Source organism: Aspergillus uvarum, assembly GCF_003184745.1.
Source record: "Aspergillus uvarum CBS 121591 unplaced genomic scaffold BO82scaffold_56, whole genome shotgun sequence".
NCBI classification, from domain to species: domain Eukaryota; kingdom Fungi; phylum Ascomycota; class Eurotiomycetes; order Eurotiales; family Aspergillaceae; genus Aspergillus; species Aspergillus uvarum.
In genome coordinates this window covers 230,705-250,704 of record NW_020291353.1, presented here as the reverse complement: position 1 = coordinate 250,704, position 20,000 = coordinate 230,705, and the positions used below count along the sequence as shown (strand labels likewise).

Sequence of the window (20,000 nt, the reverse complement as noted above, 5' to 3'; positions counted from 1 at the left end):
GGCTGGTATCTATAGATCTGAAGGGTACTTGCGTGTTTGCTCGTAGATCCCCTGCGGGCTTCATCTGCATGGACAACGCATTCGTAGATCTACGGGGTATTGGCAGGTAGAATGTACAGTCCTGCGAATCACCAGCAGTCATGTAGCCTCTAGCTTCGCATCCGAGTAACTTTGTCAAATCATCCACGAGTCCTCTGGCAGAATAGCAGATGCGCAAAAGCACTAGTGCCGACTCCTGGATTCTACACCTCTAAAATACAGACGGGAAATACCATATCAGGAAGAGCCAGATGTGTGGATACCTTCCAAACCCAGCTGAAGGGTTGTAAGAGAGGAACAATGGGATTCATTCAAAAACAATCGCCATTCGGCCAACATTACCCGCAGTCCCTATTCATGGAATGAATAGGCCTAACTGCGGACCCATTGGTCCTAATTGAGTATTTGACTGCCTGAGGCAGGAATTGTAAAGGCGCCACCTTACAAGGGTGATCATATCCAATGATTCAGTACTACGTAGAATTGCCACGTTATGACTCAACACAAGAGGTGTAACACATGACATCATCAATCCTCGATGGTCTAACGGTCATGATTTCCGCTTGTCAATCTCAACCGAGAACAAGCGCGGGAGACCTGGGTTCGACTCCCAGTCGGGGAGATTTCTTTTTGCGTAACCCCCACCTCCGGTGGCAGTCAGTGCTTTGACTTTTTGCTGCCGGGCATTTGAGGGTAGTGTCTTGCTGCCTCTTTAATCCGGGACAGTCTCGAATGTGCAGAAGGGGGCATCTCCTGCATCTGCATGCGATGATCTCTGTGCTGGGTTGAAGCTGCTGCAGCAGGGATGGCCTCTGGCTGCTCCGCTTGTATACTACGGACCTTGCCAAACATTATGTGATACTCACCACTTCGAACTTCCAATGTTTGGGTTACATCTTGACAATTAGTTCACGACCCAGGGTCTAACGCAGCTCAACTGTGTGGAATCGAACCCAATGCTCTGCATGTCAGGAACCCACCAATCCCAATCCCCCCCTGGAGGTCCAGAACCCACCCAACTTTCTCCACTTCTGCTATCTTTCTTCCCGGACTTGCCGCATCTTGGCAAAGACAAAAACCCCCAACCGAACCAGGCAACACTGCGCTGCCTGGTATCGGACGTAGACTCTAGACCAACTACGTATCGCAAACAACATCTACGTATATATAGCCCGCATCTCTCCATACGTAGTACTCTCTTGATATTCCACGCCCTGCACCAACTCTTACCATCCCATACAACTCATCAGCAGGCCAAAATGCCCTCCCTCCTCCACCTCCCCCCCGACCTCCACCTGCACATCCTCTCCTACCTGCACCACGACTGCCTCGCTCTCGCCCTGACCTGCCGCACCCTCTACCACCTCTGCGACCTCCCCACCCGCAAGCGCTTCCGGCGCATCCGCGTCCAGCCGGGCAAGAACCTCGACCGCGCGTTCAATCTCTTGCTGGCGATCATCCGCCGGCCGAGTCTGGGCCGGTACGTGCGCCACCTCGAGTACCAGGGGGTGGTGGAGGCGCACGTGCCGTACGAGGAGAATCTCGGGGATCGGGAGGCGGAGCTCCGCGACGAGGCCGGGGTGATGGGGTTGTTGCAGGCGGCGGTGCGGCGGGCGATCGGGGTGGATGAGAACAATGCAGACGCAGATGACAAGAAAACAAAATTGGCGGCGCAGGTCATGAACATGCTGATGCAGTCGTCCGAGCAGCGGAATAAGGGGGACTGGAATTATACGTGAGTGTTTTGGTGTCGTCTGCTCCGCAAGCAAGGATAAGGATAAGGTTGGGCTGATGATGGGGCGGTTTAGGTATCGAGGTATGCACGGGATCTTTGCGGTTCAGGCGGTGGCGGCGCTGCTCGTCTCGGTGGCCCCGAACCTGGAGTCCATGGTGCTCGTGCAGCCCTTCTTCAATTACACCGGGTTCTATCACACGGAAGGGCGGTTCGCGAACCAGGACCGCGTGGCGTTTCCGCTGGACTACGTCCTGCGCCGGGCGAACGGCGAGGGCGACGCGACGCCGTTTCTGCGCCAGCTGCGCCGCGTCTACTTCATCAACGCGGGCCGCGGGTGGATGGATGACGAGCGCTTCTACACGAGCATGGACTTCCTCGGGTTGTTCGCCCTCGTCGACCGGCTTCCGGCCATCGAGACAGTCAGCACCGACGTCCTGTGCGAGGACGAGAATGGCAAGCCCGGGCTGGAGCCGAATTCGTCCAACATCAGCCGCATCCGCATCAACCATTCAGCTGTCGATACCATGTATCTCGCTTCGGTGATCTGTGCGTGCAAAAGTCTCAGGGAGCTCCAGTTTTCTCTGGGAGGTCGGGCCTCCTCGGACGGAAGCAGCTCGATGCAGAACCCCAAGACTTTTCTCCAGACGCTCCTCTTGCACAGGGAGACTTTGGAAGTTCTTGATGTAGATTTCGAGGCCAACATAAGTGAATTCTGGAACGATGACGACGAGGACACGGAGCCGGATTTTGATACATACGGCGGACGGTCAGAGGCGCATCATAGCTGGACGGGCGCGCCGCCGGACGAGCTGTGGGAGCAGAAGGGCTCGTTGCGAGACTTCACCTCCCTGACCCATGTGAGCCTGGGACTCAAGACTCTGCTATACATGGCTAAAGGGGTCAATCTGACCGAGCCGTCAGACTTCAAGCTGGCCGATCACCTGCCGCCCAATCTGGAGTATCTACTTATCCGGGGCTATGAGAGAGGTCATCGCAAGGACCACGACGAGCACATAGACGGCTTACTGTCCTTGAAAGAGAGCGAAAGCTCCAAGCTGCGAGAGATCAAGGGCATTGACGAGTTGATTCCACACGCCGAGGACGTTGATGATCCCGACGATGAGTCGGCTCCGTTGTGGGAGTGGGAGGAAGAGGAATGGTCAGAGGATGAGTAAGTATTCGTGTGTAAAGGTGTATGTAGCCCTCTCTGTGCTGATAAACAGTGGCTGCACTGCAGATATCGGGCCGATGGCTGCTCCACCCCATACTCTTCTGTTCCTAACCGAAGGGCGCAGTTCGGTTGCACCCGACCGCCCGCCCAATCATCAAGCTTCATCTTATCATCTTATCCGCATCGCAAGACATCAACTGATAAGATTGAGATGTTCCTGCTTGCAACGTGCCTGGCAGTCTGCGTATTGGACCCAAACACTTATCGCATCCCCCAATGCGTCGCCAATGAGGTCGATGGTCGGCTCAGCAGAGTGGAGGTGCGAAAACCGACTCCGATTTCGGTGGGGTAAATGCAGCCGGGCATAGACACTCTCCATCCTCGGCTGCGTTCTATTGACTTGGCGCAGTAAACTTCTGCGATGGAGGGAAGAACCTTATAAATAGGGAGCTGAGACCTTAATCATGAGTAGCCAGCTGAACATACCTTCTTCTTCTTTTGTATTCGACCGGTTGAACCGGATTTTCCTTTCCTCAATGGCTCGTTTCCCGCGGTCTGCATTGGGCCTGTCTGCGCCATGCCTGATGGGATTGATCGGCTCTGTAGCAGCGCGGTTGGTATCCACCGGCATGTCCGTCACGCTTCAAGACATAGATTACTTCATCTCCCCATACGCCGCCGGAAATGTGACCATTCCATCTTCTTTGTTGTCCCACGTCCCAAGCGTCAATGGGTTCGCACCGGTGACTGTCGTGCAAGAGGACACGGGGGAATTGTCCTCGCTATCTTCGCTCTTTTCCACATGGTCCACGAAAGACGACGTGTTCACGGACGCATTTCTTGACGCTGTGTTTGTCCGCAGTAGCCGACACGCCAACATCACCTCGCTCAAAGAAGGCCAAACGAGTGTTGTGGTACCCCTCGAATCCAGATCGGTTCCCTCCGGTCCGTACTTCATCGAGCAGACCACCGGCAAGCTGTACCCCGTGTACCGGCTATACAGTGACTTTGCCGGAGCTTTCAACCAGCCCCTTCTGCAGAAGCCCGACGGCACATTCCAGGCTCTGTCGGCCCAGGTCGCTGGCGTCGCCTCAGTAACAGTGGGCGTGCCGTCTCGGCTCTACTATACGCCCACCGAAGACAAACCACTGGCCGGCGTCCGGGTAGGCATCAAGGACATCTATAGCCTCGCAGGCGTCCGACAGAGCAACGGCAACCGGGCCTGGTACAATCTGTACGGCGAGAACAACGTCACTGGCACGGCCGTGTCGCGGATCATCGAGGCCGGAGGAATCATCGTCGGCCTGCAGAAGCCCTCGCAATTCGCCAACGGAGAGACCGCCACGGCGGACTGGGTGGACTTCCATGCGCCCTTCAACCCGCGCGGGGACGGCTACCAGGACCCGTCGTCCTCTTCATCCGGGGCCGGGGCCTCGATCGCCTCGTACGACTGGCTGGATCTGGCCTTGGGCAGCGACACGGGCGGCTCCATCCGCGGACCCGCCGAAGTCCAGGGAATCTTTGGCTCACGGCCGTCGCACGGCCTCGTGGCGCTCGACAACGTCATGTCCCTATCCCCCGTGCTCGACACGGCGGGCTTCCTCACGCGCGACCCGTACCTCTGGGACCAGGCCAATCAGGCGCTGTACAGCACCAACTATACCTCCTTCAGCGGCAAGGCCGTCAAGTACCCCAGCACACTGTACACACTGAGCTTCCCGACGACCAACGACTCGGCCAGCGACGCGATGCTGCTGGACTTCCAGCAGAAGCTGGCCGCCTTCCTCAACACAACCACCACGCCCTTGAACCTGACCGCGGACTGGACGGCCAACCCACCAGCCGAGGCCCCCTCCGACGTCACCCTCCCGACGCTGCTGAACCTCACCTACGCCATGTTGATCAGCAAGCAGCAGATCTCGCTGGTCCGGGATCCCTTCTATGCCGACTATGCAGGTAAGCACCCCACCCCCAACTTACCACCAAAGCCAACTCCATTGTCACCGACAACCCACCACTAACTGCACCCCCAGCAAAACACGACGGCCGCCTCCCCTTCGTCGACCCCGTCCCCGTCTCGCGGTGGAACTGGTCCGAAGCATACCTGGCCTCCGCCCTCGACGAGGCCATCACCAACAAAACGATCTTCATGGACTGGATGGCGTCGAACTACCTGGGGCGCGTGGCCGACCCGGAGCAATGCTCCTCCTCGCTGATGGTGTACGTGGGCTCGGCGGGGCCCGAGACGGGCGCCGCGCGCAACCTCTACCGCTCTCTGCCCGGCGCCCCGCTGGGCTGGGCCAGCAGTCGCATCTCCAACATGGCCGAGGTGCCGGACTTTGTCCTCCCCGTGGGCGAGGTTGCCGCGTACAGCAGCATCACAAACCACGACGAGAAGTTCCCCGTCACCGTGGATGTGATCGCGGCCAAGGGCTGTGATGGGTTGATCGTGCGGCTGGCGCAGGATCTGCTGGAGGCGGGGATTATCAGCCGGCCGTTGACGGGGGGGACGATGGCGGGTGGGGAGGTTTTGCTTTAGTTTGTCTGAGGGGGTGGGTGAAGCTTGTTTCTTTTTGGGAAATGTGCCATCTTTCTTGTAAATATTTCTGGTATACATGATGTTGCGAGTGGGTGGCGTGGAAAGAAGATGGACGAAGGGGGTGAGGATAAAAGATGGCTCGATGGAAGTAGATGTTTATAGATAATAGATTTGATACCTGGGGCTGATGTTGACGACTTAGACTTTTGCTGTTCACGCTGTAAGAGTAGTCGACAAATGTTTAGTGTCTTGTTTGATGAGTGGAAAGTGAGTCAGGCAATGAACGAGGTTGCGGTGGAAGTTGAGGTTGACGGGGAGAACAGGTAGTGATGTCTCGATGTCTCAGTCGGCAGGTGACTTTGGTCTTGCCGCCCTTCAGAATCACGGTGCATGACATTTCCCAACCCCCCTCCACCGCAGTGACTTCCCATGAAAAAGTATTGTACAATTGACGCTGTCACTGCTTTTCGCACACCCGGCGAACAGAGCCATGGTGATGCATACCTCCCCTCCAAAATGGCAGACAAGCATTATATTGCTATTTTACAGTTCAAACCCCCAACCCATTACACCTCCGCCGTAGCCCCATCAAGCACAGTCCTTGTTAAAGAAAAGGCACCTCAGAGGCAAATCGCAACCGTCAGACAAGACAGCAATCGAACCCATCCACCCACAATCCACCTCAACCAAGATCCCCCACAACCCCCTTTACCCCCAACCGCTCCACCACCCCCCTCTTCAACCGCAACACCCGCTCGATCTCCCGCGCCGGCAGACCCTGGCGATCCCGCATGGCCAACACCTGCCGGATCGTCAACGCATCCAGATACTCTCGTCCGACAAAGTCCGGCCGTCCCAGGTTGTCGACCTCTTCCTCCGCCGCCTTGGTGATCCGTTGCCGCGCCGTAACGGTCAGCAGGGCTGGGTTCGGGGCGGGTGCGAAGGCGGCCGTCGGGGCGCCTGGTCCCCCGAAGGACCGCTGCGCGGGGTTGAAGGTGCTCGAGGGAGAGAAGGTTGGGTTCGGAGTCACGGGGCCGATGCTGCGGAGGGAGGCGGCGAAGTCGGGGTCGCGGCCGTCGATGTCGATTGCTTTTTCGAAAATGTAAGCTTGGCAACTTCTGGGGAAGGGGGGTGCGGGAAGGTGGGTTGAAGATGTATGATGAAGGGAAGGCAAGAACAGGCAAGGGAAGGCAAGGGAAGGGAAGGGGGCGCGTACCGCTTGATTTCTCCAGGGACGCTTGTTCTTGGTTTTTCGGATGGTAGGTTGCAGGTCTCGGGGAGCTGGGTTGCGCGCTGGGGCGTGGACTGCGCTTCGGCTGCTCGTTGAGTCTAGGTTGTGGTTGTGGTTGTGGTTGTGGCGCGCGCGGTGCTGATGCGGGTGTGGAGGTGGGAGGTCTGGTGGTGGTGGTAGTGGTGGGTTGTTTGGGATATTGACGCCGTGAAGCTGCCGCCGCTGCGGACTTCACGGGTTTTGATGCTGATGAACCCATGGTGTGGGGAAGTAAGTGTGATGTTTGTTGCAGTGTTAGCCTCAGCTTGTGAAGACTGCGGCGGATCAACCGCCGTTGCCTCTCTTCTGCAGAGGATCCGATCTGGCAGGCTAACCCGATCGGGGTAAATACTAGCCGCGCGGGTGACGTCAGCCATTCCCGATGTTTTCATATGTAAATTACTCCGTAAAATACGGGGTACTGCTAGCGACTATGAGGTTGGTCTCGCTCGTCCTGCAGGAATTTTGATAGCTAGAATGTACAGTTTCTTCTACACTGATACAGCAAGTAGTCATCGACAACGAGCTAGATGACCTCGGATACACCCCAACAACTGACAATGCCACCCCCAGACTCTCGACCGGCAACACTGAGCGATTTAACGCAGACCGGCAAGCCGTCTGCCCTGGACCTCACCGAGAGCACGGCTGCCGCTGACGAATGCGACGGTACCAGCCACCGCGACAGCAGGAAGGATCTGGAAGAGGTTCCAGGAGGTATAGTACAAGAAGAAGATGCCCTGGATGGCGAAGAGCGAGCCGAGGAAGACAGCGTGAGGAAGGGGAGCCGACTTGAAGGCGGTAGGGAGATGGTTCAAGTTGACGCCGAGGACCAGCCACTGTATCAGAGGGAAGTTAGCCCTCCATCGAGGCGGCAACAGAGAAGGACGACTTACCACTCCGCCCAGAACCGGAAGGGAAGCAAGCACGAGAGCGAGGAAGACCAAGGTGATGACCAATGGAGGACTCTGAGCATCGGTCTTGAAGATGTGGTGGATCTCCGGGAGTTTTCCGTAGCGCGACGACTCGACGGTGGGCACAGGCTCATCGGGGTTCCGGGCCACCGTCAGCTTGAACGCAGCTCCGTTGTAGGCGTCGGCCTCGCCGAAGGATCCGATCAGGACTCGCGCATCGAGGGGTTCGGAAACGGAAAGGAATTGAACGGGCAGGTCCTTCTGGGTCTAGCATGCACGTCAGCTTTGTTGCGTCCCGTCCAGAGCCACTTGGAAAGCACTGACCAGCTCAATTCTGGATTTGCCATTATCCTTCACGCTGAAGGGGTAGGAGATATCCAGTCCGGTCTCGGGGTCCTGGAGGAAGAGGAAAACCTGGTGCGCGCGTTTGGCCGTGCGGCCTTCCTGGGCTGTCAAAGTCACCTTCAAGGTGTCGGCAGATCCGAGGGAGACCGGCTTGGAGAGAGCTTTGTTGTCGGGAATTCTGTCAATGGCGCCAGAAGATTAGCATTGTGAACCTTTGCTGTAGGTTTCACCTTGGCGATCATTGTACATACGCTTCCTTGATTCCCGCGCCGACGCCAGCGCCTTTGGTGTGAACTGACACGGTGGCATCAGTAAATCCCCACGCGGAAGCAGCGACAGCGGTCGGCAGGGCGGTAGAGGCCAGCACGGACAGCTGAAGGAGAGAGTGCCACAGCTGCATGGTGATGTGTGATTGAGGAGGGAATTGGAGGGAAAGAGGTGGGAAACGCAACGACCGAAAGTAAACCGCAGGAAACGAAGCTGGTGCTGTGGAGGAGTTGATGCGGTCGGTCGGCGGAGAGACCAGATGATAAGTGAACTACGGGGGAATCAATCAGTCTTACTTGGCCAGAAAGGCAGAAAAAGGCCGACCGACCGACACGCAAGCCCGGCGGCCAGATTCGGCGCTAAGATAAGCGCCCGCGCGCGTGCATTGGGGCAAGCAACGGTCCAGTGACCAGCGGCTTCTTCACCGCCCGCCTGCCTTTGCGCAAGCCCTAATTTCCCGGCCGTCTCGATGGGAGGTTTCGGCCCTGGCTTTGCTTGCTTGCTTGCTTGCTTGCTCTGCTTGCTTTGCCTTGCCCTGCCTTGCCTTTGCCAAACATAACTCTTCCTCTCCGCTTCCTCCATCCCCCACACCCTTCTCGACTGTCCTGTTACTGGTTTGCAAAGTAGCAAGACTTCCGATCGACTGGAAAATCGCTTCTGACCCTGTGCGCCATGTCTTTGACCCCTCCCCTTTAGTTCCGCGACGAACCTCCCTGCGCTTGCAGTTCGCCTTGGAACGTCCCGGGGTTTCCCTCGCCTCTCCGCCCCAACCGATCGGGGTCACGCGGGTTCCTCGATCGCAAACCGCCCGACTCTGAGCGAAAATCACTTTGTGCATGCTGAAAGTGTATACACGATAAGTAGGGGGGATCTCTCTCTGCCTGCGGTGTTGTCGTTTTGGTTGGTGCGTGTCAGTCAGCTTTTCCCAGGAGGTGGCCGCTTCCTGCTAGGTAGGTAATTCTTCGCCGGTTGTACCGCAAATCCTCGGTCCTGCTGTCTGGTTTTCGCATTTCACTGACAACCACCGCCCAACCTTGCAGGCGAAGTCCAAGCCCAGTCCGACCGTCGCCTTCACTGCGAGCTTCCACCGTCTGTAGCGACAACCACCCACGACCAAGCAATCAGAACTCATTGCCTGTCAGCTAGCTCCGTTACACTCCGAACTAGGGACAGTGGTGCTGCGATACTAGGGCTGAACTGGGGCACGATACCTGAACACAAGTCACAAAAGGGGTGGAAAAGTTGGTGATCCAGACATCGTCAAAAAGTAAGAATATAGAGCGTCCAGTTTTTTTGGCTAGTCAACAGTTCATTCACTCCAGAACATTTCTAAGACGAACATGTGACTTTGAAGGCGGGGGGTGGGGGGGTAGTTTTATTCAGTGAATGCGATGCTAATAACACAACAGTGGTGGGTAGGGCTTCACTGGCCAGGGAACTCGGTTCCCCCGCCGCATTGTCTCTCGATCCAACAACGCCTGTATGTTGATTCCTCCATGCCTGCTTGCCCCCTCATTGCATCTCCCTCTCTCCCTGTACCCATATCCTCAAACCCGTGCTTACCCAGCTTCCAGCGTGAGACTCGACGAAGCTCATCGCGTGCGTCACGTAAAACAACCCGTGAACCTGAATCGCACGCCTCAAATCACTCTCAGTCATCTTACTCTCTACCTCCAACTCCGGTCACCACCTCATTTGAAGACTCGTTGCCGTCGGCGAAACGACGCAAGACGCAACGACCTGTTAATCAGACTACGCAGACTCCCAAAGGAAAGGAGTCCACGGAGACTCCTAATACGTCTACTTCCAAGGGACCGGTGGTCTCATCTCAACCCACTGACAGTGTCTCCAAGAGGAGGGACCGAAATCGAAAAGCTGTGACTTCCAACAGCGAGCTGTCTTCAAATAGCGGATCTCCCAGTGAACCGGCTGTTCTTCAGTCCAAACCGCGTCTCGAACAGTCGCAATCAACGTTGCATCACTTTCTGCTGAAGAAACCTCAGTCAAAGCGGCATTCTTTGGCGACCACGGCTCTCCCGACTTCTACCTCTACCCCTCGTGTCACTTCTTCTGCTTCCTCTACCCCGCGTGCCTTGTCCACGTCGGCTTCTACACCCCGTGTTGTCACTTCTACTCCTGTCAGTACGCGCAAGGATCATAAATCCAAGGGCGCTGAGACTCCAAACTCCAACATCGTGAAAACTCCTGCTCAGATAAAAACTGAGTCTACACCTGCAGAAACTGCTACCAAGCCTGCCGATACGCAGGACAAGAGATCCCCCAAATCTCAAACACCTGTTGCACCATCTCGCCCGTCGACTCCTCAAGTCTCTACCAGCAGAGCGCGCCGTACGGACCGCAAAGCTACTGGTACCATCAACCCCAGTCGCTTGAACCCAGCCACTGAACATACCCAATCCACACCGATTGCACAGATATCAAGTCCAACGACATCATCAAAGATGGGCAACGCTAAGTCCGTCCCTTCCCGTGCCTCCAAGAAGGGGAGCACGCGGCCTCAGCGCAGCAGTCGTCGCTCGCTGATTGAGCCCGGAACCCTCAGCCAAGCCCCCAACTATCTGAGCAGTAACAACGCCAAAGCCAGCGACCTCTCCTCGGGCGCAGAGTCGCTCACCCCCGCGCTGCCGTTTGAGCGGGGGATCGCGGACAGCATCGAATCCACCACCCCAGCCTCCGACGACAAGGTCCTGCGGGATTTCGGGACTCCGATCCCCGACGAGAACAACACCCCCGGCGCGACTCCTTACGGGGATAGCTTCCACTTTGAGTATGACACCGACATGTACCGCAACAACTTTGGCCTCGATGGGACCACTGAAACGCCCGGCTCTCCCACCGGAAGCCTGACCACGGCGACGTCAGCTGGCAACCGTATTTCCACTAGACTGCGCAAGCCGACCATCAAGGCGATGGAGTCGATCGAATCCGAGCGGCGGTTCCGCCGGCCTCCGCGTTCGGCGTCGGCTCGACCCGATGGCCCCAAAGGTCCACCTTTGAAGTGGGATGCAGTGGCCTTGGGCATTCAGATATTTGATCTGGCAAATGCGGCTCTTGCTCCTGAATTCGAGCCTGTCGCCGAAGCGGATGACTGGCTGGCTGAGCTTCGTGGTGAGTTCGAGGTCAAGCATGCAGAGAGGGAGAAGGTGCGCCTGGAGCGGGAGAGACAGGAGAAGGAAAGGGAAGAAAGGGGCGAGAAAGAGAGGGAGCTGAAAGAGAAGGACGAGAGAGACACCGCGGAGAATGAGGCTCAAGAAAAGCCGAATGGTCAAGCGGACGTTGCGGAGAAGGAAGTTGATGTGACGGAGATTGAGGTTGTGGAGAATGGAGAGAAGCCAAATGCAGAGGAGACGAATGCAAAGGAGGCAAATGCAGAGGAGACGAATGCAAAGGAGGCAAATGCAGAGGTAATTGTCGAGCCAAATGCAAAGCCAAACGAATCTGCTGAGAAGGACTCTGCGGAGAAGGGCGCTGCAAAGAAGGGCGCTGCAAAGAAGGGCGCTGCAGAGAAAGAGAAAGGAGAGAGCGAGGCGGAGAAAACTAGTCCACCTGAGGAGCAGCTCCCGAAAGTGTCGAGACCTCAGAGACCGGTGCGTGCAACACGCAACAAACGCGCTCCCACCGAGGAGCAACCCTCAGACGAGACAAAGACCAAGGTCAAAGCGGGAGGGGCCAGTAAGCCAACCTCCTCGGGGCCCAAGTCAAAGGAGTGGACTGACGAAGACGGCTTCACGTACACAGGCCAAGTCAATAAGTTCGGCGAGGAACTGGTGTATGTTGGCGGCGAGTACGAATGGTATCGACCCAACAACACGTACGGGGATGACAAGCTGCCGCTGCCTCCCGTCCGCCTTATTTCGCGTGATCAGCTGGAAAAGGACCGTATCTTTGGCTTCCCCCCTCGGATGGGTGAGAGAAACATCCCACGTGAGACGCACATGCCGTTCACCTATGAAAACGTTTACGAGGAAAGAGCGAAGATCAAGGCCCGGGACGAAGCGCGCAAACGCGGCATCGAAGTGGACCGGTTCATGCCCTCTGCTGTCATTCACGCCCTGATTGCGGAGCATGACAAGAACTCGAGTGACAAGGAGAAATCCGGTTCGGGGGTGGAACACAAGGGCCCGGCTTCGCGCAAGCGACGCCGTGGCGCAGAGCAACCCACCGAGGCCGCACAAGCCGCTAAACGTCGTCGCAAGGAGAACACTCCCCCTCACGCAGCAGACCAGCCCAAGACTTTGCGCATCAAATTGACTTTGAAGGGCGCCGCAGCCGCAGCCGCAGCGGCGGGGAACGCCAGCTCTCCCAATGACTCATCGAAGAAGCGCACCCGATCTGAGATTGAGACCGCGCCTGAAACGAACGGAGTTCCAGACAGCAAGACCCCACAGGGCCGACCTTCGAAGCTTCTCAAAATCTCTGGCCTGCGCCGTGATCCAGTCTCGACTCCAGCCAAGTCAGCGGCGACTCCGGCCACGCCTGGGGGCGGGAACAAGAACACCACTGCTACACCTGCACCTGCACCTGTGCCGACACCTGCCACGGCCCCGGCCCCCCAGACTTCGACTCCGGTCACCGAAGCCAGCACCGCAGTCCCAGGCACTACTCCCGGTGGCCGGCCACGGCGGCGAGCCGCAGCAGCCTTGATGGCGGAATTTCAGACTCATGCCGAGCAGAGGGCGCGTCGCGCGAACGCCCGCAAGAAGGAGCCCACCACCTAGGTGGCGCAGTCTCTCTCCCTTCCACCTACCGCGTTTCACACCACTCAGATCACCAGCTCAACTCCCTCGTCTGTCTGGTTTGCACTCATCTCTTCTCTACCACCATCGACTTTTCGAAGTGAGACCAGACAGAAGAGGGGGTGGTGGGTGGAAGGGAGGGCACGCCGGCCTCGATTATCCCACGTCTCATACGCTGCTATCCACCTTAATGCACGCTTTGTGCTGGAGTCAGGTTACTCCTTAATTTGTACCTCTACCCTCGGGCTGCGAGATGTCAACGACCGTTGAACAAGAAAGATTCCGCGTTAAGAACAGTATCGACAAACAATCCGACCACGACGAGTTTAGCACTAGCACGATGAGGGTAAAAACCGAAGGTACTTACGAGACGAAATGGAACGGAAGAATCGGAAGAACGAACGAGATCGACCCCTGCTGAGGCGGATGGACTTGTCAGAGGGGGCACGAATACAGAGCAGAATTGGGGCGGAAACAGCATCACCTGGCTCAAGCTTGTTCTAACAGACCAAGATTCGAGATATGTTACCGGCTGAGCACTCTTCTTTTTTTTTTTTTTTTTTTGTCTCTCTTTTTTCCTTGCGCTGAATTTTGCGAATTAGCTGAGCATAGCGATTGTGTTTTTATCATCATCATCATCATCATCATCATCATCATCATCATCAGAGGACGAGGATCATCATGCCATGGAAGGAGATATGGCTTTTACTGCCGCGTTGGGTTCTGGGAACTCGGGATTCGATCATACCTACCACTATTATCCTCTTTTCTCCCGCTCTTACTGATGTCTGTACTGGTATTCGGGATGGGTCGCTCGGCTGTAAGGATTGTAAGCTGGGAATGGAAACTGGCTGTTGGCCTTCGACCTGCGGATGTTTTTGTGTGTATGTGTGTGCTTGTGCTTGTACTATTAGATTGGGATCGGGATTGGGGATCATTGTCCTTCAGATGAAGAAAGCTGAAAATGAGGATACGGAGGCCAGCGGAATTGTGCTACTCGGGACTATGAGGAGATGCAATTCAATCGAGATTTGAAGATAAGAAGCTGTCACCAGTGACAGGTGGTTTCAAGCATGCTGCAAAGTGTAGTGTAGAGTGTAGCGACTAGCCCATCACATCACCATCAACCCACGTTTCCCTGCAGTCATGCCTCAGGCTCCAAGGCCACCAGCTTCCCCAGAAAAAGAATTTCCCTTCCGGGCTGCAAGCAACCAAACAACATCGGCCTCAACATCAAGAGACTGCATCTATCGCGTACTACTTCTGTTCCTGGGACATCCAAATATAATCAACACATCCCTCGGTCCCTGATTCTTCATTGTTCACACACCAAACACAGAGCAAAACCCCATACAGGAAGAAATCAATCTACAATGCCCCCGTCCACTCCCAACCCCCGCCCATCCAAACCCACTCCCACTCCCACTCCCACTCCCAGATCTCAATCGCAGCCCACCCCCAAACCCCAACCCCGACGCGTCGTCCTCCCCGATGCTCACTTCCGCCACACGCCTCTCGCCTCCCGAATCCCAGGAAGCAATACTTCCCCCCGAGTAGGCGGAGGCACCCGCCCCCCGCTCCCTGCGAAGGATATCCGGCAGACGAAGGAGTATAAAGCTGCCGCTAGGAAGTGAGTTCCCCCGCTCCCTGCTTGACTTGATTGGTTGGAGAGCTCTGCACGCGTATGCTTGGGGGTCGGGATATTTGGTCTCCCTGATGAGCATAAGCTTAGTTGCCTTACCCCCTCCCCCCTCCAATGCCCTTGCTCGGGAAAGCGTCGAAGCTATCGACCCGGACGGGTGGGAGTACAGTACTACCTATGCACCAGACAGCTTGGTCAGCAAGACTAACAAACCCCGAACCCCGTGGGTGCGAAACAGATGGCTCTCGACGATCGTGGCGCTGCCGGTTCTGATGTATACTTCTTATATCCTTTATGAGCGGAGTATGTCGTCCTTTCTGTTAGGATTGAGGTCTCCGGGAAAGGGGTGTACTGACTCGTGTCTAGCGGTTGGGAATCAGAAGCCGAAGCGGTTGGTTGGCGGCGATGGACGGGCGCAGCAGCAGGGGGGGTTGGATGAGCAGAGTCAAGGGACTAGCTTGGGGGATGGGCAGGGGAGGGAGTAGATTTTCGTTTGATCTTGGTGCTACGCATGTGGTTTGTCTGGTTGAGCCCTGGATGGTTTATAAGTTGTATATTACTCATCATCAAGCAAGGGTTGAGAACTGTATGTTTATGATGAAGTTCTATTGGGGTTCAAGACTGTATTTCTTGATGGTTGGTTTGCACGGTTGATAGGCATAGGCACAGGCATAGGCTAGCACCAGTATGCAGTCGGCGAAGGAAACATCAATCACCACTTACATCTAACCAAAGCAGACAGAAATCTGTTTTGGGCTACGGTCTAGTGACGCGGAGTTAATCCAAGTGCAGGAAGCCGAGTTACCCTTCACTCGACCTCATCCTCCGCATCATATGGCTCGTCTCTGGCTTCGGACACCGGGAATTCGGGCGCGGTCCATTGGATCACCCCGTCGTGGACGTTGCAGACATCAAGGATCAGGCCTCCGACCTCGGGAATGTCGTCGATGACCCCGATGAATGCAAAGGCCCTATGCGGGGCTTCGGTGGGAACGCTGACGTTGAGCGTCACCGCACAGTGCTCCCGCAGAATGCGGGGACGCTGTCCTCTTCCTCCTCGCCGACGACGACGACGCGGGGGCGGTTGCAGCGGACGCATGGGATAGGTCACCAGGGTCTCGTCGGTGCTCCGGGTGTAGATGGGCTCCACATCCGGGAGCAAGACCCCGCTGTCCCACGCGGACCGGCCGGTCGTTGTCTGCAGCGCGGCCATGCGTGCTTGATACTCTGCGTCGGCTTCCTCGGGGGTCCGCAGGAGGACATCTTCGGACGTCTGCAGGACCGAGTCGCGGTCACAGACGCCGTGGGGGTCCTCGGAGGGCCCCGTCACGAACACGGCCCGCGACTCGAAGGCCCCGCCGAACCACGCCTCGACAATCAGGTCCCCGGTCTCGCGCGCGACCCGCCCCAGAGAGAACTCCGCGGCCGCGGCGCTGACGCCCGGCGTGACCTCCCACTTGATCTGCCAGGTCTCGGCCAGCCAGCGGTTGAACTCGGTGGGGTGACTGCCGGCCCAGAGGGCGGCGTTCAGGGCCACCGCATAGCGGAAGTCCGGGTTGGGTGCCTGGTCGTACCAGCGAGTGTTGTCGGGCGTAGAGGAAGTGAGCGGGCGCTGATAGGGGGTGATGCAACGCGAGAGCTCGACCAGCCTCCGCATCAAAGATCGACACGGTGGCTGGAAGATCGCGCCGTCGACCAGGACAAAGCCCGCCACACGGTACGTCGGGTCGTTGATCCAGACGTTCCATCTAGTCACGAAGTCGACTTCGCTGGTCACGCAGACGAGTCGGGCCCAGGTGGCCAGGCGGGCGAGCACGGTTGGGTATTGTTGGACAAAACTATACCCGCCCGGGCAGATCAAGAAGAGTAACCGCCTTGAAGGGTTCTGCACGGCGTTGAGTCCGTGACGAACTGGCTGTTCCATGTTGGGTGAAACTTACGTTAACAAATAGGGTTGGAGTTGTTCAGTGGGTTTGTCGAGTGGATAAGGTACCGTGTGATCAGGACGATGAAGACTCATTTTGGGACTGTACAGCCGACATATTTATAGTCTCCGGAGCGACATAACACTCTTTCGCTTGGGAGGAGAGAGACACTGAATATCTCCGAGTTTCCATTGTGTTGATGTTGAGGAACGCGCGACGACGGCCATTTTTCGGTCGGATCGTGCGCATCTTCGTTGTCAATCTTGGACTTGGACCCCTTCAACTATGGCCTAGAAGCGGCAGGACGTTCAATCATCCAAATGAGCAGCCTAATGATACGAGTGATAGAGAATGAAAAGAAAAGCTCCGCTAGCAAGTTGTGGACAAGAGGTTCACGACGAGGAAGGCAAAATGACAATGAACAAGATGGAACTTACCGGATAAGCCCAATGGTTTTGTTCACTCAGAATGTTGCCGAAACTCTGGTGTCTGAACACCTTTACCACGTATGGCTAACGCTGCACTAGCTAAGCTGTATTAAGAAAGAAAATTGATTTGCTCACGGAGCCCAGGTAGCCCGCATTGCTACCAGCACAAGTAGTTTAGAGATAAATGGTTGACGAAAATGCATCAACATCAGGCAAAACATTGATCCCAGTTCCCACCAGATCTAGCAAAGCTCAATCCTCGCACAAAGTCATCCCGCCTGCATCGGCCTAGCTTATCAACCGTGCAGCCGTGCAGGGGAACCACGCGGTCATTGACTAGCACCCGCACAAGAGGCTCTGGCTGTGCTTTGCACTGCATCATCTCAACGTAGGCTCGTGCACCGAATGGCACGGTCCATGCCGCCGAGAACCCATCGGTCTCTTTCATCGACTCTACCTTCGTCTTGGACAAGGGTTTGGTGCCGTTGTACAGGCCCAAGGCGAAGAAGATAGGAATCATTCCGTTGTCGTGGGTGAAGTCCGCATAGAGGGTATAGTTCAAAGGGAACGTGGCCGGGCTCGAGTCCAGAGTGCGGTTGGTACTCGTCTCGTCATGGACCGGGGTATGTGTCAGACGAGCAATCAACTCGTTGGTGAAGCCCACCCCCCGGCTCGGGCCGAGAGGGTTTCCAGCACCGTATCCGTAGTACTTCTCCAAGGAACGGAGATAATTGTATTGCTCCCATTCCGCATGAGTAAAGAGGTCACAGAACGGGGAGAGCTGAGTCTCGGGCTTGGACTGTGCGATAGTATCGAAGGAGCACATATCCATAAGATAGACGACCTCTTTGGCCGTGAGGTTCGCTCCAGGGATGTTCTTCTCCAGCCGCTTCAAGATGGGTGGCGTAAAGAGGGCAGTGAAGTTGGCTACAACGTCGTCCCCCAGTTCGCTGTTCTCGAAGACCGTGCAGGTACTGGGATCCAGCGAGTTATTGGCGTTGGTGCTTTCGGAGATCACCACATTGACCAAGGGAGCAAGCTGACCGGGCAGGGCCAAGGTGTCATTGAGCTTCGTGTTTTGAAAGCCGTGAATGAACTTCTGGCCCGATTCAATCACCCGGCTTGACCCAGATGCACGAACGAAAGGAGTGCCGTCCCTCGCCAGAGAGTCATAGCGCCGGTAGAACTTGATTCCAGAGTCGACCATTTGCTGCTCCCCGAAGGAAGTCAGATCGTCCGACCCCAAGGTGTAGTTGTAGGTCTCCAGGAACGCATAATCCCCCTTGTAAGACGTCGCATTGGCCTGAATCTTTGCGATCACCTTGGCATATTTTGCGGACTTGGATGCAGTGGGATACCGTGCACCGTGGCGGGAGATCACTTGTGCGAAGGTGACGTGGCAGCCCTCCGGGATAGCAGGAGAGACGGACTCATCCTCAACCGAGAAGTAAGGGGAGTACTGGCCCCAGAGATGCGAAATCTCGGAGAAGCAATTATAGCCCCCGTTGACACTGTCGCAGGACGAGGAGTTCTGCTTGGAGGATCTAACCACCGGACCGGCGGACGCTCTATCAAGGTTGAAGGAGGCGGTGAGCACATGTATAGCAATTGGGGGAGTCAAGTTTCACATACCCTGAAAGGAGGTAGAGCGAGAGCAAAGCGGTAAAAAATCCCATCGTAACCGCAACCACAGTTTTTCTGTTCGTGAGAAACAACAATTGACGAGGTTTTCCCCCAGCTCGCTGGGGGTCTTCATATAGTCCCTTCATTGCGGCCGGAGAGCACCCATGGCTCTAAATGTGCGACACCGGTCGGAGCTAGAAAGCTAGCACGCGACACCGGTCGGAGCTAGAAAGCTAGCACACGACACTGGTAGCCCACGTGCGAGGATAGATTGAAATGTGAGGAGTGTTTAACTGCTGAGTGGGGATAGGAGTAGTGGAAACAGGAGATGGCTCGGAGCACAGTAACAGACTACTCTCGTACATCGGTTGAAGTACTCTTGTACTGTACGTAGTGAGAGGTGCGGGAGATGCCGTAGTACCGGAGAGAGAATACCGTGGGTGTGGATCATCTCTTTAATCTTCTTCTGTCCGGGGGCAGACCACGTGGGGGATTTCCCTTCTTCTGGTTGGGTAACGCGGCTGACTACGTAGTAGCTGCCTGAGGACCTCGATCGCTGGAATGCTGGAATCCTCAGGTGTCGACCAACTGCTACCGGGAAATCTCGAGAAATACCTTAGTTAACACCTACAGATGTACAAGACTCATACTGAATCTAGACGATAGGAGACGCCCTGGAAAATCAGGCTGTGTGCAATGCTACGATCTTAATTTCGATAGCCTTTGTCTGACCATCTGCAGCTCTCGTTAGTCGCTTCCATGCAAGCATGCTTTAGTGGTACGACGTTCCCACCCCAATCCATTGTTAAAATAGAGCGCCGTGTGATGAAGGTAGAAGTAGGGAGAAAGAACCTTTATATCATTCTTGCTCACAAGGCTCGAAGGTCATACTAGATTTATCTCTAGGAGTGCAAGAGCTGGCAGAGTCTGAGGTGCCACCACATCACACCAGGCGGACAGCCAGCGATATAGTGTTACATGTGCAATCCCAGCATAACCTACCAAAGGTCTTAGTAGTCCTCCCACGTGCAAAAAGAAAACACCCAAGAGAAGAACAAGCCCCGGAATGGTTGCAAAGGGGGATTTTAGACGTTCACTCCAATGTCAAGTCACATCCAGCACAAATACAACGAAGACAAGAGAAGTTTAAGGAAAAACAAATTGCCGCCTTTTCCATTGCTATCATCAAAGTTCTAAACCGTCCGGCATGTAAGCCATGTAAATATCTCTTTTTTGCACACTTCACTCCATCAAGAAGAAAAGAATGTTACTTCAAGTCATGACTCCTTCAACTTCTTTAAAAATATGAGGATTCCAGAATCTTATACAAGGAAATGTAGGCAGA

At 55.8% G+C, this 20,000-nt stretch overlaps 7 protein-coding genes and 1 non-coding gene across 8 annotated transcripts; 4 read left to right on the top strand and 4 right to left on the bottom strand.

The window, feature by feature from the left end:
• Positions 1–571: 571 nt before the first annotated feature.
• On the top strand, positions 572–661 carry BO82DRAFT_t256. Its single transcript has one exon. It is a non-coding gene; the product is annotated as a tRNA-Asp (tRNA).
• Positions 662–1,298: 637 nt separating this feature from the next.
• BO82DRAFT_421867 (uncharacterized protein) lies at positions 1,299–3,225 on the top strand (the record flags this gene model as incomplete). Its single annotated transcript, XM_025640182.1, has 2 exons — positions 1,299–1,774; positions 1,848–3,225. 2 exons carry the CDS (start codon positions 1,299–1,301, stop codon positions 2,947–2,949), a joined length of 1,578 nt encoding a protein of 525 aa, XP_025488666.1. The 3' UTR covers positions 2,950–3,225.
• Positions 3,226–3,529: 304 nt separating this feature from the next.
• BO82DRAFT_291324 (glutamyl-tRNA(Gln) amidotransferase, subunit A) lies at positions 3,530–5,484 on the top strand (the record flags this gene model as incomplete). Its single annotated transcript, XM_025631724.1, has 2 exons — positions 3,530–4,901; positions 4,979–5,484. 2 exons carry the CDS (start codon positions 3,530–3,532, stop codon positions 5,482–5,484), a joined length of 1,878 nt encoding a protein of 625 aa, XP_025488665.1.
• Positions 5,485–6,166: 682 nt separating this feature from the next.
• On the bottom strand, positions 6,167–7,015 carry BO82DRAFT_342786 (uncharacterized protein; the record flags this gene model as incomplete). Its single annotated transcript, XM_025633596.1, has 2 exons — positions 6,701–7,015; positions 6,167–6,573 (listed from the first exon to the last, which is right to left on the bottom strand). The coding sequence occupies exons 1-2, from the start codon at positions 6,972–6,974 to the stop codon at positions 6,167–6,169; spliced, it is 681 nt and encodes a 226-aa protein (XP_025488664.1). The 5' UTR covers positions 6,975–7,015.
• A 185-nt stretch (positions 7,016–7,200) lies between these two features.
• BO82DRAFT_357379 (putative oligosaccharyltransferase subunit ribophorin II) lies at positions 7,201–8,530 on the bottom strand. Its single transcript, XM_025636005.1, has 4 exons — positions 8,265–8,530; positions 7,993–8,191; positions 7,651–7,935; positions 7,201–7,593 (listed from the first exon to the last, which is right to left on the bottom strand). Exons 1-4 carry the CDS (start codon positions 8,411–8,413, stop codon positions 7,354–7,356), a joined length of 873 nt encoding a protein of 290 aa, XP_025488663.1. The 5' UTR covers positions 8,414–8,530; the 3' UTR covers positions 7,201–7,353.
• Positions 8,531–14,264: 5,734 nt separating this feature from the next.
• BO82DRAFT_394679 (uncharacterized protein) lies at positions 14,265–15,164 on the top strand (the record flags this gene model as incomplete). The annotated part of the gene is made up of 3 exons (XM_025638750.1): positions 14,265–14,667; positions 14,918–14,982; positions 15,046–15,164. The coding sequence occupies exons 1-3, from the start codon at positions 14,411–14,413 to the stop codon at positions 15,162–15,164; spliced, it is 441 nt and encodes a 146-aa protein (XP_025488662.1). The 5' UTR covers positions 14,265–14,410.
• On the bottom strand, positions 15,165–16,705 carry BO82DRAFT_435070 (uncharacterized protein). Its single transcript, XM_025640998.1, has one exon. The coding sequence runs from the start codon at positions 16,601–16,603 to the stop codon at positions 15,488–15,490; it is 1,116 nt and encodes a 371-aa protein (XP_025488661.1). The 5' UTR covers positions 16,604–16,705; the 3' UTR covers positions 15,165–15,487.
• A 102-nt stretch (positions 16,706–16,807) lies between these two features.
• On the bottom strand, positions 16,808–19,059 carry BO82DRAFT_357376 (histidine phosphatase family protein). The gene is made up of 2 exons (XM_025636004.1): positions 18,665–19,059; positions 16,808–18,600 (listed from the first exon to the last, which is right to left on the bottom strand). Exons 1-2 carry the CDS (start codon positions 18,706–18,708, stop codon positions 17,241–17,243), a joined length of 1,404 nt encoding a protein of 467 aa, XP_025488660.1. The 5' UTR covers positions 18,709–19,059; the 3' UTR covers positions 16,808–17,240.
• Positions 19,060–20,000: the final 941 nt, after the last annotated feature.

What these genes read in the sequence shown, in the direction of transcription:
- BO82DRAFT_357379 (XM_025636005.1), bottom strand. Translation starts at nt 8,413, where the DNA reads ATGCAGCTGTGGCACTCTCTCCTTCAGCTGTCCGTGCTGGCCTCTACC. An exon ending in GGCGCGGGAATCAAGGAAGC is followed by an intron (nt 8,192 to 8,264) that starts GTATGTACAATG and finishes CGCCATTGACAG; the next exon opens with AATTCCCGACAACAAAGCTC. An exon ending in TTCCGGTTCTGGGCGGAGTG is followed by an intron (nt 7,594 to 7,650) that starts GTAAGTCGTCCT and finishes CCTCTGATACAG; the next exon opens with TGGCTGGTCCTCGGCGTCAA.
- BO82DRAFT_435070 (XM_025640998.1), bottom strand. Translation starts at nt 16,603, where the DNA reads ATGGAACAGCCAGTTCGTCACGGACTCAACGCCGTGCAGAACCCTTCA.
- BO82DRAFT_357376 (XM_025636004.1), bottom strand. Translation starts at nt 18,708, where the DNA reads ATGGGATTTTTTACCGCTTTGCTCTCGCTCTACCTCCTTTCAGG. An exon ending in TCGCTCTACCTCCTTTCAGG is followed by an intron (nt 18,601 to 18,664) that starts GTATGTGAAACT and finishes CAACCTTGATAG; the next exon opens with AGCGTCCGCCGGTCCGGTGG.